Source organism: Erinaceus europaeus, chromosome 3, assembly GCF_950295315.1.
Source record: "Erinaceus europaeus chromosome 3, mEriEur2.1, whole genome shotgun sequence".
NCBI lineage: Eukaryota > Metazoa > Chordata > Mammalia > Eulipotyphla > Erinaceidae > Erinaceus > Erinaceus europaeus.
In genome coordinates this window covers 177,351,961-177,370,402 of record NC_080164.1, presented here as the reverse complement: position 1 = coordinate 177,370,402, position 18,442 = coordinate 177,351,961, and the positions used below count along the sequence as shown (strand labels likewise).

Below are 18,442 nucleotides of genomic sequence, written 5' to 3'. Positions count from 1 at the left end.
CTCTAAGACTTTGTGAAAACTGTCGTGGTTATTGGTGGGGGCGGAACACAGAACCTTAGGGGTGTGTGACTATCGGCCCGCCCCCTTGTGCCCTGTAAGCCATTTTCGGATCATACTTACAATGTTCAGTTCTTTCTAAGTTCTTGATGCTTTGAATGCTGATTGTAATAATGATTTTGTGCAGACACCACATAGCTACATAACAGATAGTGAAATATCAAGCTCGGGGGGACAGGGGGAGGGATATAGCTAGCAGGCAGAATGCACTAAGTATTGGTATCACACCTGAGTTTGATCCCTGGCCCAACATGGGAGCACCATGGACAGTGCCAAGGGAACTCCATGTATGGTAGAAGGGTAGGATGGATTCTCTCTTTCATTTTCGCCCTCTCTCCACCCCATCTCCAAAGATACACAGGGGTTAAAAATGAAAGGAACAAGAGGGAGTTGGGCAGTAGTGCAGCAGGTTAAGCATAGGAGGCTCAAAACATGAGGACCAGCATAAGGATCCCAGTTCGAGCCCCTGGCTCCCCACCTTCAGGGGAGTTGCTTCACAGGCAGTGAAGCAGGTCTGCAGGTGTCTATCTTTCTCTCCCCCTCTCTGTCTTCCTCTCCTCTCTCCATTTCTCTGTCCTATCGAGCAACAATGACAGCAATAATAACTACAACAATAAAACAACAAGGGCAACAAAAGGGAATAAATAAGTACATATTTTTTTTAAAATGAAAGGAACAGAAAACTCTTATCTCTGGTGTCAAAGATACTGTTTCAGAAATAGTGGGCAAGACTGAGGGGGAGGATAGCGTGTCTTTTAGAGAACCAGAAGCTCTCTCTTTCCCTCTCCCTCTCTATCTCTCTCTCTCTCGTCCCCTCCCCTCCCTCGCCACAGCACTGCTCAGGTGTGCCCTTATGGTGGTAGTGATTTGTCGGTCTGCTTCTAAATTCTGCTTCTAAGACCCCTTCTGTTTCATTGGTTTAATCCCCCCTGCTTAACACTGTATTCTATTTACATAACCACTGTTAACTAAGCACTGCCCTGCCTCCAGGGCATTGGTTTAATCCTCACTGGTTGGCGCTTTTTCCTTCTCCCCACCCCCTATCCTACGTACATCCTCTTCGGACCTGACTCTTCGGCCTCAGGATATATAAGGACAGGATTGTGATTAGAGATAGCTTAAATTGCGCTGCGTTCCACATGAATAAAGACTGAACTGCGTACTACTCAGCCATGAGTCCCTGGTCATCTCTCTCTCCTACCCGCGAAGCCAGCCCGGCAGTGGTGGTGGTGATTGAACTCAGGACTCTGGAGCCTGAAGCACGAGTCTTCTTACACAGCCATTATATGATCCTCCCACCCCTCCAGAAACTCTATGTGGTAAATGCCTTGACTGTTTTAGAATTTTACAAACACTCTAAACTCAATGCCTCAGGATGCAAATCTCAATGGTACAATGGTCCAGTGAGACCTTATAGGATACAGGGTCCTCTACTAGGTCCTCTTGGTCTTCTCTATATGCAAATCAACCCTTCTCAGGAGCTGAGGAGCATTCTGGGGCAGGAAGACTTGCTGATTGTTTTTTTTTTTTTTTTTTTTTGCCTCCAGGGTTATTGCTGCGGCTTGGTGTCTGCACTATGAATCCACTGCTCCTGGAAGCTATTTTTCCCATTTTGTTGCCCTTGTTGTTGTGCTTGTTGTAGTTGTTATTGTTGTCATAGCTGTTGTTGTTGTTGGATAGGACAGAGAGAAATGGAGAGAGGAGAGGAAGACAGAGACGGGGAGAGAAAGACAGACACCTGCAGACCTGCTTCACTGCTTACGAAGTAACCTCCTGCAGGTGGGGAGTTGGAGGCTCGAACTGGGATCACCCTTGCACTTTGTGCCATGTGTGCTTAACCCGCTGCACTACCGCCGACTCCCAGACTTGCCTTTTTTTTTTTTTTACCAGAGTACTGCTCAGCTTTGGTTTATGGTGGCGTAGAGGACTGAACCTGGGACTTTGGAGCCTCAGGCATGGAGTCTGTTTGCATAACCATTATGCTATCTACCCCTGCCCTTGCTGATTTTTAAACCACAGAAAAGTAGAGTTGGCTTCTAGCACTAAAGCTGCCGTGAGACACTTCATTCAATGAAGAACAGTCTGGATAGTTACGACAGCCACGCGCACCTGTTCTGGGGCATTTTGTTGCAGATATTGAGAATAGAAGATCAAACAGGTCACAGAGCCTGGCCTCAAAAACATTTACAGCTAACGGACGTCTCTAAACTTCCTTTTCAAAATAAGCGCATTTCATTTATTTGTATTATGTATTTATTTATTTCTGGATAGAGACAGAGAGAAATTGAGAGGGGGAGGGAGGAAGATAGAGAGACTCTTGCAGCCCTGTTTCACCACTCGTGAAGCTTTCTCCTCACAGGTGGGCTCAAACCCAAGTCCTCTGCACACTATAATGTGTGTGCTCGGCTAAGTGTGCCACCGCTTGGACGCTTCAAAATACGTTTATACATCGCAGGTGTGAAGGGAGGTGTATGGAAGAAGGCAATGGCGGGGAGTACGGGGGGTTGGTAGTGCAGCCAGTTAAGTGCAGATGGTGCAAATCGCAAGGACCGGCTCAAAGATACTGGTTCAAACCCCGGGACCCCCACTTGCAGGGGATTTTTTTTTTTTCAGAAAAATAAATGAATATTTATTTATTTTTAGAGATGTCAAAGACCTGAAAAAAAAATAAACTTCCTGCCTTCCATGCTGGCAGTAGGAATGAGAATTTGCAGCTTCTCCATGCATTTGGTCTGAGGATGGCTCCAGGGACAGGCATCTCACACCTCATGAGACCCTCCCCTGCTGGCCCTCTCTCTTGACATGCCCTCCATCCTCCCCCAGCCCCACACCCACCCCAGCCAACTCCCCTCCACCTACAGCCATTTCTGACAAGGTAATTACTGGCTAGAGAGCAGCTTATCTGAGCTCTGGGAACCACAGGCTAGTTCCAAGGACTTGCTGTAAGACCCAGTCTCTACATATTTACTTTATGAACCAACAAAGGAAAAGAGGCTTCTCCCCACCACTTTTCTTTTTTAGCCTATGTATTTTGTTCCCCATTTTTTATTTGTGATTAATAGTCAGTCACAAGACTTAAAGATTACAGGGTATAGTTCTACGCCACACCCTCCCAACTCCCAAAGATAACCACCAGAGTTCTCACAAGTCTTAGAAACAGTATGTTTGCTTCTGGTTTTGTTGGTTTGTTTGTTAGTTTTTGCAAATTCATGTGTAGCAGATCTCCAGATTCTACATGATTGAAGCCATCTGGTAACTGTCTTTCACCTCTTTATTTATTTCACTAAGCATCAATCACCTCCAGTTCCATCCAGTTTGTCCCAAAGGTTACAATATCATCTTTTTTAAAAAATATATTTATTAATTACCTTTTGTTGCCCTTGTTGTTTTATTGTTGTAGCTATTATTGTTGTTGTTATTGATGTCGTTGTTGTTGGATAGGACAGAGAGAAATGGAGAGAGAAGGGGAAGACAGAGAGGGGGAGAGAAAGACAGACACCTGCAGACCTGCTTTGCCTGTGAAGCGACTCCCCTGCAGGTGGGGAGCCAGGGGCTTGAACCCAGATCCTTCTGCCAGTCCTTGCGCTTTGCAGCACCTGTGCTTAACCCACTGCGCTACTACCCGACTCCCCACAATATCATCTCTTTGGATGGCAGGGTAGTACTCCATGGAATATATATCTTGAATATATATATCTATATATCTATCTTCTTTAGCCAGTTGTCTGTCAATGCACATTTAGGCTGCTTCCATTCTTTGGCTATCGTGGATAATACTGCTATGAACACAAGGGTGCAAATGTCCCTTTGGGTACAGGTCCAAAAAAGAATGACAGAGGACCTAGTAGGGGTTGTATTGTGATGTGGAAAACTGAGAAATGTTATGGACAAACTCTTGTATTTATTGTCAAAAGTAAAACATTAATCCCCCAATAAAGAAATTAAAAAAAAATCGACGGGGTGCAGAAGGTGGAAGTTCTGGCTTCTGTAATGGCTTCTCCTCTGGACATGGGCACTGGCAGGTAGAACCACACCCCCAGCCTGTTTCTATCTTTCCCAAGTGTAAATTTTCTTTCTTTAAATAAACACAAACCGAGTCAACCCATAGCAGGGCATGGTATCTCTATACAGCTTGCTGTCTTAGCGTTACACTGTTGAAAATCCACAGTTATACCCCGTTCTGAAGCCAGTTTCACTCACGTCCCCTCATTTCCTGCCAGAAGGCAGCACTCACCTGTACGAATCATATTTCTGCACTGAGGGCAAGTGGGAGTTGATATATGATTCAGACTTATTAATAGATTTCATGATCTCCGACAGCTTTTCCTCAATGGGAATCTGATCATGGATTTTGTAAATACTGGAACCAATGGAAATCAAGGTCTTTTTGGTATCTGGAAAAAACAAACACAGCTCAGTTAGGCATTCTGCAAGCTGGAGGGAACAGCGACTTCAAGTTTGAACCACCCTCAGTGATTCCCAACCTGGGCGAGTGTCAGTTAACAAGGTGGAAAGTCTCTGGGGCAACCGGAGAGCAGCTGAGACCATCAGACAGGTTACTTGAGCGATGAACAGGCTGTGAGTGCTGGCTTTTTCAAAATTATGATTAAAGTATTTATTTATTTGTATATTACAGAATTACATGTCAACAGGGGTATAATTCCATGCCATTCCCACCCCCAGAGCTCTGAATCTTCACTCTCCCCACTGCAATCCACCACAGTTCCCATGGGCCAACCATCTTCTCCACAACTATCTGTCCACATTGATACATAGTTGCCCCTTCTTTTTCTGATTCAATCCTTTCTTCCCCTCCAAGCCACTCATGACATCATAACTACCTCCATATGTCCCTCTCCTTTTTCCTTCTCTCTCTCTCTCTCTCTCTCTCTCTCTCTCTCTCTCTCTCTCCCTCTCTCTCTCTCTGGGTGCTGGTGGAACTGGAGTTCAGAGCTTTTAAGGTGAGGCACTGAAGTCAAGTCAGACTTTTCTTCTTGTTGCCACTAGACTCAGCAAGAAGTAAATGGGTCAGGTGACTCGAGCATCTGGTCTGATGTGCTCACCACGGGTCAAGCATCTTGACAAGTGTTAACTCACTGGTGCCCCTTTTTCCTACGGTGACCTTGAGGCTTGTGCAGGGGAGAGGACTCACCCGAAGGCCTTTTTTTTTTTTCAAGAAAGCACTAGAGACGAGATTGGAACACAGGCTTAATTCTAGAGCTTCTGTTAAATAATTCTGAAAAAGTGATTTACTTGTTTGCTTGTTTCTGTATGTTTATTGTTACCACCAGGGCCACCGCTAGGTAGGGCTTGGTGTCTGCACTACAAATCCACTGTTCACAGTGGTCGTTTTTCCTTTTTTTTTTTTTTTTTTTTATTCGATAGGACAGGTTGAAATGGAGAGGGAGGGGGAGATAGAGAGACAAATAAGACACCTGTATATCTGCTTCACTGATCCCGAAGTCCCCCCAACCCTGCAGTTAAGGGCACGGTTAAACCAAGGTCCTGTGCTCTGCAATGTGTGCTCTCTACCTAGTATGACACCACCCGATGCCCACAATACATTTCTCTGGCTCTCTCCTGATTTGACAGTTAGTGAGTGCTTTGCTTGTTTGTTCATTTTGTTTTGACCAGAGCCCTGCTCAGCTCTAGTTTATGGTGGTGTGGGGGATTGAATCTGGGGCTTTGAAGCCTCAGGCATGGGAGTCTGTTAGCATAACCATTATGTGGTTTACCCCCCCCCCCCCCCGCCAACACACACACAATACATTTCTCTACACTAGCTGTCCAAATATATATTGGATAGAGAAAACTTGAGGGGGGAGGAGGAGAAGGAGAGAGAGAGCGAGAGAGACCTGTAGTACTGTTGCACTGTTCTTAAAGCATCCCCCTTCCCCCTGCAGGTGGAGACTGGAGGCTTGAACCAGGGGTCCTTGTGCATAGTAACGTGTGTGCTCTACTAGGTGCACCACCGCCCAGGCTCACTGTGCAAAAGCTATCCAGGAGAAAGCGGTACAGAATTGCTTCCAATCTCACCTGATACAACATTCCTGGCTTGGTCTTCTACCTTCTGAGGTATATCATTGAAGGTCTTATTCCCCTGAAAAACACCCCACAAGAAAGTGTTGTTCACAGTTAAGGCAGGAGCAGTTAACTAGCCCTCGACTTGTTTTCAGCTTCGTATAGGCAACAGAAACAAAAGAAAAATACAGCATTCCTCTGAGCACTTGGAATTACCAGCATGTGGACATTAAAGACCAAGAAAATGAAATCCCCTCTATAAGAAGACTTACTGTCTGTACTGCATCAATTGAAGAGCACTGCTCTTTTTCTTTTTCTTCTTTTAGTTTTTTAAACAGTTTGCCTCTGTTTTGGAAGATTCATGCTACACTCACACAGTGGACAATGTGCATTGAGGAATCTTAATCCAGGATGGTTGACGTTTTGGGTTGGGAGATTCTGTGTGAGTTTGTGGGGGGTGGGGGGGTGGGGGCAGGCCTTTTCAGAGCTTTGAATCAGATTCTGTCTCCTATACACACTCAGTACCAGCTACACCATCCCAAACTCCAAGTCTGAGTAGGAAAGCATCTTGTATCACGGACAGAAGCTGAGAAGGAAAGGATAGAAAGGGGAAACACAAAGCAGAATTTAGACTGGGATGGGTGTACTGCACTTAAGGAAGGGGGGTGACACTTTGAGGTCCTGGTGCAGGGTGGAGGAGGAGGAGGACCTAGGTGGGCGGGGGGTGAGAGAGTTTTGTAGAAAACTGAGAAATTTTACACATGGACCAGCAACTGTTGACTGTAAACCATTAATCCCCCCCATAATAAAAAAAACTCACAGGAGTTGGGCAGTGGTGCACCAGGTTAAGAGCACATAGTACCAAGCATATGGTCCTGCATGAGGATCCCGGTTCGAGGCCCTGGCTCCCCACCTGCAGGCGGGGGTCACTTCACAAGCAGTGAAGCAGGTCTGCAGGTGTCTATCTTTGTCACCCCCACCCCCATCCTCCCCTCCTCTCTCAATTTCTCTCTGTCCTATCCAATAAAACAGAAGAAAAAAAAGGCCACTAGGAGCAGTGGATTCATAGTGTTGGCACTGAGCCCCAGCAATAACCCTGAAAGCAAAAGAAAAAGAGAGAGAGAGAGAGAGAAAAAACCACTATCAAGACCAGCATGATATTCTTTCTTCTTATTATTATTTTTTTAGATAGAGACAGAGAGAAATTGAGAGGGGAGGGAGGGGAAAACACAGGAGAGAGACAGAAAGACACCTGCAGCCCTGCTTCACCAAGAGGTGAAGCTTCATGAGACATGAAGCTTTTCCCCTGCAAGTGGGGACCAGGGGCTCAAATCCGGGTCCTTGTGGACTATACTGTGTGCACTTAACCGGGTGCCCCACTTGGCCCTGAATGACATTCTTTACATCTGAACTCCAAGGGTGTGACACTGTGTTCTGTGCTCTTCCTTTTTCTCTTCAGGTCCCAGCATGGTGCTCTGCACAGGGGTCTGAGTGACTATTTCTTTGGGATGGTGGTGACTCTTAAATTGGAATGATGATCCAAATGCCCTGAAGACAGCACCTATCATGCTTCCTGGCACTGCCCTCTGGAATTTTACTGCTTTTCTGCTGCTCCCAATTTCCTTCTGTGCTGGTTTGTTCCTTAAGATGATATAAAAGAAACACCTGCCTTCCCCTGCCCCTACCAAAAACAAAACAAACAAACAAACAACAACAAAAACATACCTTTTGGACCAGGCTGGATAAATCTGTTTGAAGAATATCATCGACACTTTGGATCTGTTTATCCAAAGATGGTAGCTGAAATTTTACAGAAAAATGGAAGTGAGTGGGGCCAGGTGGTAGTGTATCTGGTTGAGCGCACACATTACAGTGCACAAGGACCCAGGTTCAAGCCCCTGGTCCCCACCTGCAGGGGGAAAGCTTCACGAGTGGTGAAGCAGGGCTGTAGGTATCTCTCTCCCTCTCTATTCCCCCTCCATTCTAAATTTCTCTGTCACTATCTAGTAAATAAATAAAAGAAAAAGAAAAAAGAAAGGAATGAAAAATACAAGTGAGACAAGGCTACCCACACCTAAAAAAAAGTGGCCCTAAGTGAAGGACTCTGGGGTGGGGTGGGGGCAGTGCTTAGGCCCTGGAACATGGTGGCAGAGGAGGACCTAGGTGGGGGGTTAGAGTGTTTTGTGGAAAACTGAGAAGTGTGACACATGGACCAGCTACTGTATCTGACTGTCGACTGTAAACCATTAATCCCCCCAATAAAGGAAAAAAAAAAAACAAGGGAGTCGGGCAGTAGCGCAGCAAGTTAAGCGCAGGTGGCACAAAGCGCAAGGACCAGCATAAGGATCCCAGTTCAAGCCCCCTGGCTCCCCACCTGCAGGGGAGTCGCTTCACAAGAGGTGAAGCAGGTCTGCAGGTGTGTCTCTTTCTCCCCCCCTCTGTTTTCCCCTCTTCTATTTCTCTCTGTCCTATCCAACAACGATGATATAAGTAGCAACAATAATAACAACAATAAAACAACAAGGGTAACAAAAGGGAATACTAAAAAAAAAAAAAGATGCTGGGAAATTGTGCAGTCACATCTGCCATCTTGTCCCCTCGGGCTATTGCTAGTTCCAATGAGTGTTGGGACATTCTCGGAGCGCCTGTTCCACCATGTTGTGTCCTCAGGGCATTGTCTATTTCCCCGCCATAGTTGAAGTGCTTTGGTTACTCCTCCCCCTTCCCATTCTCACGAGAGTTATTATCCTATCCTAGAGTGCTATGGCTACTCCTCCCCCTTCCCATTCTCGTGAAAGCTGCTCCTATAAAAGCCTTTCTTCTTCTGCACCTCGCACTCTTTCCAGTGCTCCACTTCGGTGTTCAGACGCAGGAAAGGTTACTGTGTGAGGCGGCCATTTTCGCTACCTCCACGTGTCCCAACCTGCCTCTCTAGCACCCAACTCTGAGGTGCCAACACAAATAAAGATTTGTGTTCCCTCTGCGCTCCGGACCTCCTATCTCTCTTCTCCGTGGCACACAACGACATCTGGCGCCCAACATGGGGCGCTGGCAAGAGAGCAAGGTGCGGAAGAAGGGCTTTTATAGGAGCAGCTTTCGTGAGAATGGGAAGGGGGAGGAGTAACCATAGCACTCCAGGGTAGGATAATAACTCTCATGAGAATGGGAAGGGGGAGGAGTAACCATAGCACTCCAGGATAAGATAATAACTCTCGTGAGAATGGGAAGGGGGAGGAGTAACCAAAGCACTCCAAATATCTTGGGAAAATAGACAATGCCCTGAGGGCACAACATGGCGAAACAGGCACTGAGAGAATGTCCCAACTCTGCAGGAACTAGCAGTAGCCTGAGGGGACAACATGGCAGATGTGACTGCATCTGCATAATTTCCCAGCAGAAAGAAACACGAAGTCATCTGTAACCAAGTCCCCAAATCTCTACAGTATAGCGTCTGATCCAAATCTCTACTGAACATCAGAGTGTCGTCTGGGGATACAATGCTGCTTTCTTTGGAGGGAGGGGGATGACACAAGAACTGAGTGAGGTCAGTTCAAAATGAAGCAGGAGGTGGGGGGTGGTGGTGGGGATCCATACGGATCAAGTAAATATATGGCTTAGTGACCTGGTCCAGCTTGGGTTTGACCTCCAGCTGGCTCAGAGAGTTTCTGATGTTGTCGCAGGTCTTGGCTGCTGGCTCCTGGGTGCACTCGGGGACACTGAGGGTCTTCTCAAGGCTTCCCCTTATCTCCTGCAGGCTGATGCTGAGCTGAGCAGCTGATGTTTTCAGCGTCTCTACAGACTTGTTCACATGCACCAGGGTTTCCTTGGTCTTCTTGATGGCTGTGGAGAGAGACCCAGCCTGCATCAGAGCAGCCCTGGCAGACATCCCTTCTCATCCACAACAGTGTCCAGGGAAGGAACCCTCCTGTCCTGATGGTGGGAATGTCAGTTGGTCCAGCCCCCCATGGAGAACAGTCTGGAGAACTCTCAGAAGGCTAGAAGTGGACCTACCCTAGTCCTCTCCCCAAGGAACCAAACGCACCCATCCAAAAAGGTCTGTGTCTACCTACATTCATAGCAGCACAATGTATAATAGCCAAAAGCTGGAAACAACCCAGGTGTCCAACAGCAGAGGAGAGGCTGAATAAGCTGTGGTCTGTATACACAATGGAGTACTACTCAGCTGTTAAAAATGGTTAATTCACCTTCTTGCCCTCATTTTGGATGGAGCTTGAAGGAATCACGTTATACGTGTGATCAGCCGGAAAGAGAAGGATGAATATGGGATGATCTCACTCATGGACAGAAGTTGAGAAATAAGAACAGAAGGGGAAACACAAAGCAGAACTTAGACTGGGTCTGGTGTATGGCACCAAAGGAAAAGACTGGGGGGGGGGGGGTTGATGGGCAGGGGCAGATAGCATAATGGTTATGCAAACGGACTCTGATGCCTGAGGCTCCAAAGTCCCTGGTGCAATTCCTCCACACCACCATAAGCCAGAGCTAAGCAGTGCTCTGGTTAAAATAATAATAATAATAAGACTCTGGGATGGTGAGGACTTTCAGGTCCTGGAGCCTGATGGTGGAGGAGGACCTAGGCTGGGGGACAAGAGTGTTTTTCAGAAAACTGAGAAATTTTACACATGTACCAACAATTGTATTTACTGTTGACTGTAAACCATGAATCCCCCCAATAATAAAATATTTTTTAAAAGCTGCCCTGGGGCAACCTCTGATGAACTTGGAAGTGACCAGCAGCCAAAAGGGGGATGGTATCACTCCTCAGCGCCACTGTGTCCTGAAGAGGCCAGGCCATCTAGACAGGCTTGGCCCTCAACCCCTGACCCCAGAATTTCCTTACACCCAGCAGCATGTCAGAGACAGCTTTTGCAGGAGTCGGCTGGAAGCACAGAGTGAGTTGGGAGTGGAGTTTGGGTAGGGCAGGTCGAGATCCCAGCTTTGCCAGCTGCCTCGTGACTTGGGGCTCAATCTGAACTCTCCTGTGTGATGTACTCAGCTGAAATGGGAAGCCACACTACAGGCAAGATGAAATTGGTTTGGGAGAGGGCATTAAGCACCGCAGTAAAAACACACAGCTCAGGGGGTCGGGCAGTGGCGCAGTGGGTTAAGCGCATGTGGCGCAAAGCTTAAGGACTGGCGTAAGGATCCCAGTTCGAACCCCCGGCTCCCCACCTGCAGGGGAGTCGCTTCACAGGCGGTCTGCAGGTGTCTGTCTTTCTTTCCCCCTCTCTGTCTTCCCCTCCTCTCTCCATTTCTCTCTGTCCTATCCAACAACGAACAACATCAACAATGGCAATAATAATAACCACAACTAGGCTACAACAACAAGGGCAACAAAAGGGGGAAAAATGGCCTCCAGGAGTGGTGGATTCATGGTGCAGGCACCGAGCCCAGCAATAACCCTGGAGGGAAAAAAAAAAAAAAAAAGCACAGCTCAGTAAACATCTACCATCCCCCAACCAGTACACAGGGCACAGATTGGAATGTGTTAACTCTTTCTTTCTGTTAACCTGCTGCACTACAGCCCGACTCCCAACTCTCTCTGTTCTTTGTTTCTCAGCTCCTGTCCATGAGTGAGACTGTCTCATATTCATTCTTCTCTTTCTGGCTTATCTCACTTAACGTGACTCCTTCAAGCTCCATTCATGATGCGGGGAAGAAGGTGACTTCATCACTCTTAACAGCTGAGTAGTATTCCACTGTGTAGATAGACCACGGCTACCTCAGCCACTCACCTCTCACCACACCCTGGCAACACTATGTGGTCCAACCCCCAGAGCCCCTTCCATCTGTACCTCAAGATTTAAAGAGAGTTCAAGGCCAGAAGCAAACAGCAACAAGAAAGGATGGTGGATGATAAGATGACTTGGTGACACGGGAAATGTGTGTGTACTTGGGGGCCATTCACAGGTGGTGGGTTTGGGATTTCATGACGTCAGGTTCCAAGAAGGACTGAGACAACAGAGGAAGAAACAAAAAAATAAAACACATGCCCCCCCCCCCAGACTCCAAAAAGCCACTGGATTTCTGTAACACAGTTACTGGGTTGTAAGTCAGAGGTTATAAGAACCTTCCAGATCTAACCAAGACTCTATACACCCCATGTCTCAAGTCAGGGGAAAGCTAGTCCATAGTTTCCACTTCAGCTAAGTGACGTTTTCCTCAGCTCACAGCACATTCTCCTCATCAGGTCTGACCTGTGGCTCCAATCTGATTTGCAAGCGTCAATTTGTACGCTCTCCTTGCTCCCCAAAGGCTGCTAGGTACATAAGGCTGCGAGGAATTCTTAGCAAAAACTTAGTCAAAGCAGTTTACTCAGCATGTTCCTCTGGCTGGCTTTACCCATCTGAACTTTGGATGGGGCAGCATTCGCGCACTCAATTTACGTGCCACCGCCATACGCCAGAACCAAGCAGTGCTCTCAACGTTTCACCTCTGCGTCCTTACATGGAAGCATCTTAGTCAAGATGGCGCCCACCAGGCGAGCACGCTGGATCCCAGTGACTTCACAGAAACAGGCGGGCAAACCATCACAGTCAGCCACTGTTTCGCCCACCATGACTCTGGGCCCACCATGAGAGGTCTGGCACCGAGTGGTCGGTGTGGCTATGGAGTGGAAGCTTCTGCCGGGCTTACCTTCAGCCACGTCCTGAAGGCCATCCATAACTGGGACCACCCTTGGCTTCAGCTGTTCAAGGATCCTATTTCCCAGCAATGACTTGATGCCTAGGTCCAGAAAAGCACAAAGGGGTGTGTGTGTGTGGGGGGGAGGTAGTGTCATTTCCTCCCATTCAAACATTTCTTTTCACACTGTCTATAGAAAACCATTTCATTCTCTCCTTCTGGGGCATTCTATTTTACATTCTAGACCCCAGTGAGGGTGCTCTTTTTTGTGTTTGTTTTGTTTTAATTGATATAATTTTTATTTATAAAATGGATGTTGACAAGACCTTAGGATAAGAAGGGTATAAGTCCACACAGTTCCCACCACCAGAATTCTCTATCCCCTCTCCTCCCCTGATAGCTTTCCTATTCTTTAACCCTCTGGGAGTATAGACCCAGGATCATTGTGGGGTGCAGAAGGTGGAAGGCCTGGCTTCTGTAATTGCTTCTCTGTTGAACATGGGCGTTGGCAGGTCAAGCCATACTCCCAGTCTGTCTGCCAGTGGGGCAGGGGTCTGGGGAAGCAGAGCTCCAGTGATCTGCTTTCTACAAGACCATACATATAAATGGTATTATCTTTACTAAATGCAGTCTAATTTCCATTCTTTAACATGCAGTCGATCCCCACCCCCCATGCCCTGCCCCCTCTGCTGGGAACCACTATTGTGTTGCTAGAGCCCCGAGAGTTTGCTTTTCTTTGTTCTGCTTGTCCCTGTGTCGTACTTCTCATCTCCCACACATAAAGACATTATACAGTGTTTGTCTTTCTCTGTCTTATTTCACTTAGTTCAACAGCATTTAGGACCATTCACAAAGTGGCAAATGGCAGAATTTCCTTCTTTTATTTATTTATTATTTATTCTTAAATAGGGGCGTAGTCCTCCTCCACATACTCTCACCACACCTTTCTTATCCATTCATTGGCTGCAGGGCGCTTAGATTGTCACATCTCTTGGCTACTGTGCCTAGTACTGCAATGAACATGTGTACGTGCCTTTGAATGTGTGTTTTCATAGTTCTGTGGATACGCCCAGAAGTGGGGTACCTGGGTCATGTGGCATTTCTAGACCTGACTTTCTGAGGACAGGGGTTTACTGTCCTGTGGAGCCAGCGCCACTCTCTTCAGAGTCCCCGCATCCATGTCGCCTCCTTCCTCTACAGTCACTCCACAGACAGACCTTTAATTGTTTTAGGACCAGAGCATCTACCATTCACCATTTTACACCAGAACTGCTCAGGTCTCTCCTCTCAGCCACTAGGTCTGGGTTTCTTGACCATACAGCACTGCCCACACACGAGGTAGGGAGATTCTCCATGCATTACGGGATGTCTAGCCGTATCCCTGGCTTCCACCAGAAGCACTGTCCACCTTGCCCCAGCCCCAAATATTTCTTGATCTTTCCCAAGGGCTGGGCTGTGTGTGGATACCCAGTGGGTTTGCAATTTCTTCCCACCCGGTCAATGAGGCCCTGTGGTTCCCCGTGTTGCCTTTAACAGTGAGTTTCACAGAGACCTCTGTCCGCATCACATGGGGGATGAAGAACAAGGGTCACCCTAAAAAAAGCAAAGGTGGGTGGGGGTATAGCAGAATGGTTATGCAAAGAGACTTTCATGCCCAAGGCTCTCAAGTCCCAGGTTCACTCCCCGACACCGGTATAAGCCTGAGCTGATCAGTGATCTGATAAAAATAAATAAATAAATAAAGTACAACAATGACAGCAGCAACAACAATAATAGTAACAACAGTGATAAAGAACAAGGGCAACAAAAGGGAAAAAAAACAGCCTCCAGAAGCAGTGGATTCATAACTCTGGAGACAAAAATAAAATAAAATAAAATAAAATAAAATATTTTTTAAAAAGCAAAGGCGTCTTTATGACAAATGCTAGGTTTTTCTCAGTAATTAACAAGCTGTAAGTCATTGACTATCACAGGTCATTTCTAATTTTACTCACCATCCAGATGGGAGAAGGCCCTCATCTTAGTGGTGTCATACTCATTCAGGAGATACTTTATTTGCTAAAATAAATAAATAAAAGCATGAAATCACTTCTAAGATCCAAAGCCATAAAATTAAAAAAAAAAAAAAAGAGAGACTTAACAAACAAATTTCATCTTAAACCTGTTACTAAGATATCCTCCTGACTTCCCTGGGCAGACGACCTCACCGATGTGTCCTGGAACCTCACCTCTCCAGAGCCCTGCCCCACTAGGGGTGAGACAGAAACATGCAAGTTGGAGGTATGGCTCCACCTGTCAGTGTGCATGTCCAGTGGAGAAGCAGTTACAGAAACCAGACCTCCCACTTTCTGCACTCCATAAAGAATTTTGGTCCATACTCCCAGAGAGGGAGAAATGTAAGAAGATGACAAAAAAGAAGCTCTGACCTCCAACCCAACCAGGACTCAAGAAAGAAGAGAGAATGAACAAAGGGGAGGGGGGCATTCCTGCTAGCACTCAGAAGTAGCAAGTGTGATTTAGAAAGGAAAAGAAAGCAGGACTAGATTAACAACAGTAGAGAATGTTCCATCCTCTGAAGGGAGGCTGGGCAACATACTCTATGCTCCACCTGAGGAAGATGGGTCCTGATACTGGGGCAGCTTGGTACGTTCCTAGTCGTGACCACAGAATGTGAGCTCAGACCTACAGGGATGCAGAGGCCACACAGGCTCCTAAGCTGAATATGGGCCCCAAATCACATCAAATCGATGGGGTTTACAGTCAACAATATTTACACTCCTTTCCCATATTAGGGAGCTACTCTCTTCCCTGATCCAGCTTTCTGGTCCTTTTTTCAGCCATGACATCATCTCCCCAGAAAATAACTTGGATCCACTTGCATATCAGATTTCAGGCTCAGGGAAAAAGAAAAACAAACAAACAAACTAGTATAGCCACAGACCCTTTGGAAAGTAACTAAAATATGCCCACTAGCTATCTACAGAATGGAGGACACACACACCCCCCCCCCAACTCTTTGTCTGCTCTACTCCAGCCTTTAGGTCCATGATTGGTCAACACTTTGTTTGGCTTTGTATGTTAACTCTCTTTTCAGCCACCAGGTTCCAGATGCTAGCCTGATGCTGACCGGACTTCCCTGGACAGACAACCCCACCAATGTGTCCTGGAGCCCTGCTTCCCTGGAGGCCAACCCCACTATGGAAAGAGAGAGACAGGCTGGGAGTATGGATTGACCTGACAACGCCCATGTTCAGTGGGGAAGCAATTACAGAAGCCAGACCTTCCACCTTCTGCATCCCACAATGACCCTGGGTCCATACTCCCAGAGGGTTAGGGAATAGGAAAGCTATCAGGGAAGGGGATGGGATATGGAATTCTGGTGGTGGGAATTATGTGGAGTTGCAACCCTCTTATCCTATGGTTTAGTCTATGTTTCCTTTTTATAAAAATAATAAAATAAAATAAAAAGCAAGGGCATAGAAAAAATGGATAATGTGTATAGATATAGATAGTTACAGAAATAATAGTCAACCCATCCATACATGTGATCTTGGGAGAACTAATAGTTTCTAATGGAAGGAATAGGGACATAGAACTCTGGTGGAATTATACCTGTTATCATCTAATTGTGTAGATCAATATTAAATCACTATTTTTTTTTTTTTAAGTTTTACTAGCTTGGTGTGTGGTCACATTTCTTTTCTTTTTTTTTTTTTTAAGTTTTTATTTATAAAATGGAAACACTGACAAGACCATAGGATAAGAGGGGTACATCCACACAATTCCCACCACCAGAACTCCATATCCCATCCCCTCCCCTGATAGCTTTCCTATTCTTTATCCCTCTGGGAGTATGGACTCAGGGTCATTGTGGGATGCAGAAGGTGGAAGGTCTGGCTTCTGTAATTGCTTCCCCACTGAACATGGGTGTTGACAGGTCAATCCACTCTCCCAGTCTGTCTCTCTCTTTCCTTAGTGGGGCAGGGATCTGGGGAAGCGGGGCTCCAGGACACATTGGTGGGGTCGTCTGTCCAGTGAAGTCAGGTTGGCATCATGCTAGCATCTGGAATCTGGTGGCTGAAAAGAGTTAACATAGAAAGCAGATCAAATTGTTGACTAATCATGAACCTATAGGCAAGAATATTGCAGATAAAGATTTGGGGTCTCCATTTTGGAAAAAGCTAGTAAGGTCTATTTTAGGTATATTCCAAGGGGCCCATGACCCAACTAGTTTTTTCTGTGCCTGACATCTAAATATGTAGGTGACCTAAGCTATGGTCTGGGAAGATATCATCATAGTTGGAAAAATCTAATTAATAATTTTTTAAATCATCCTAAGTCAGAACATTTTTACATGGTGGAGAAAGAAATTGAATGGGAATGGGAAGAGAGACAGGGAGAGAGAGAGAGACAATTGCAGCCCTGTTTCACCACTGGTGAACCTTCTCCCCTGCAGGTGGGGGCCAAGAACTTTGAACCTGGGGCCAGGAGCTTCGAACCTGGGTCCCAGTGTACTGCAATATGTGTGCTCAATGGGGTATACCACCATCCAGCACCCAGAACGTTTTTAAAAAGGAAGTAGTGTGTTGTTTTAATATTTTTGTTTATTTTTTATAGAGATAGAGAGAAATTGAGAGAAGAGAGGGAAATAGAGAGGGAAAGAGACAGAGAGACACCTGCAGTTCTGCTTCACCACTCATGAAGCTTCCTCCCTGCAGGTGAGGACTGGTGGCTTGAACCTGGGTCCTTACGCACTATAATGTATGCACTTAACCAGGTGCACCACTGGAAATAGTGTATTTTTACATTGTTTTTAAAACCTAGATTTTTTTTTTTGCCTCCAGGGTTATTGCTGGGGCTCAGTGCCTGCACTACGAATCCACTGCTCCTAGAGGCTTTTTTTCCCCCTTTTGTTTCCCTAGTTGTTTATCATTGTTTTTGTTATTATTGTTGTTGTTGGATATGAGAGAAATCGAGAGAGAAGAGGAAGTCAAAGAGGGGAGAGAAAGATAGACAACTGCACACCTACTTCACTGCTTGTGAAGCCACCCCCCTGCAGGTGGGGAGCCAGAGGCTCGAACTGAGATCCTTGCTCTGGTCCTTGCACTTACTTTGCGCCATGTGAACTTAGCCCGCTGTGCTACCACCCAGCCCTGAAACCTTTATTTCTTTAACATATTCCAAAGTTTAAGGCACCTGATTTCCCAGGGCCAGAAAGGTGGTTCAGTGGGTAGAATAGCTAGAGAGGGAGAGGGAGAGGGAGGGGGAGGGGGAGGGGGAGGGGGAGGGGGAGGGGGAGAGGGAGAGGGAGAGGGAGAGGGAGAAGGAGAGAGAGAGGAACACAGCTCCATCATTTTACGATCTTCTGCTTGTCCCTTGATCGTCTTTATGTGGTGCTGGGATCAAACCCAGGGTGCAGGAGGCAGGCTCTTGACTGCGGAGCAACCTCCCCAGCCCCACAGACATCATTTGTAACCATCATGTGCAAAACAACACATCAACACACACAAAAAAACTGCTTTCCAGACACCTGGTCTTCCTTCTCTCAAAGGCAACTCTGTTTCTCTTTGGCCTTTTCTCAAGGTACTTTATCCACCCGCAGAGATACTAGCAAAGAGATGTTTATAAGGAAAAAAAAAAGTTTTACTACAAGAACAATTTCTTGTACACAATACTGGAGTTTACTCTTGTCCAGAAAGGAAGGAGAATGACACTAAGC

The 18,442-nt window shown here is 46.4% G+C and overlaps 1 protein-coding gene across 6 annotated transcripts in view; it reads right to left on the bottom strand.

Moving 5' to 3' along the window:
• Positions 1-18,442, bottom strand: part of PROM1 (prominin 1) — a 100,252-nt gene that overhangs the window by 41,680 nt on the left and 40,130 nt on the right. For all 6 annotated transcript variants that reach the window (XM_060188302.1, XM_060188304.1, XM_016185913.2 and 3 more), the window contains 6 exons: positions 14,718-14,781; positions 12,736-12,825; positions 9,701-9,918; positions 7,804-7,878; positions 6,094-6,157; positions 4,292-4,451 (listed from right to left, as the gene is read on the bottom strand). In XM_060188302.1, the coding sequence (XP_060044285.1) occupies positions 4,292-4,451; positions 6,094-6,157; positions 7,804-7,878; positions 9,701-9,918; positions 12,736-12,825; positions 14,718-14,781 (671 nt within the window). The remainder of the gene's footprint in view (positions 1-4,291; positions 4,452-6,093; positions 6,158-7,803; positions 7,879-9,700; positions 9,919-12,735; positions 12,826-14,717; positions 14,782-18,442) is intronic.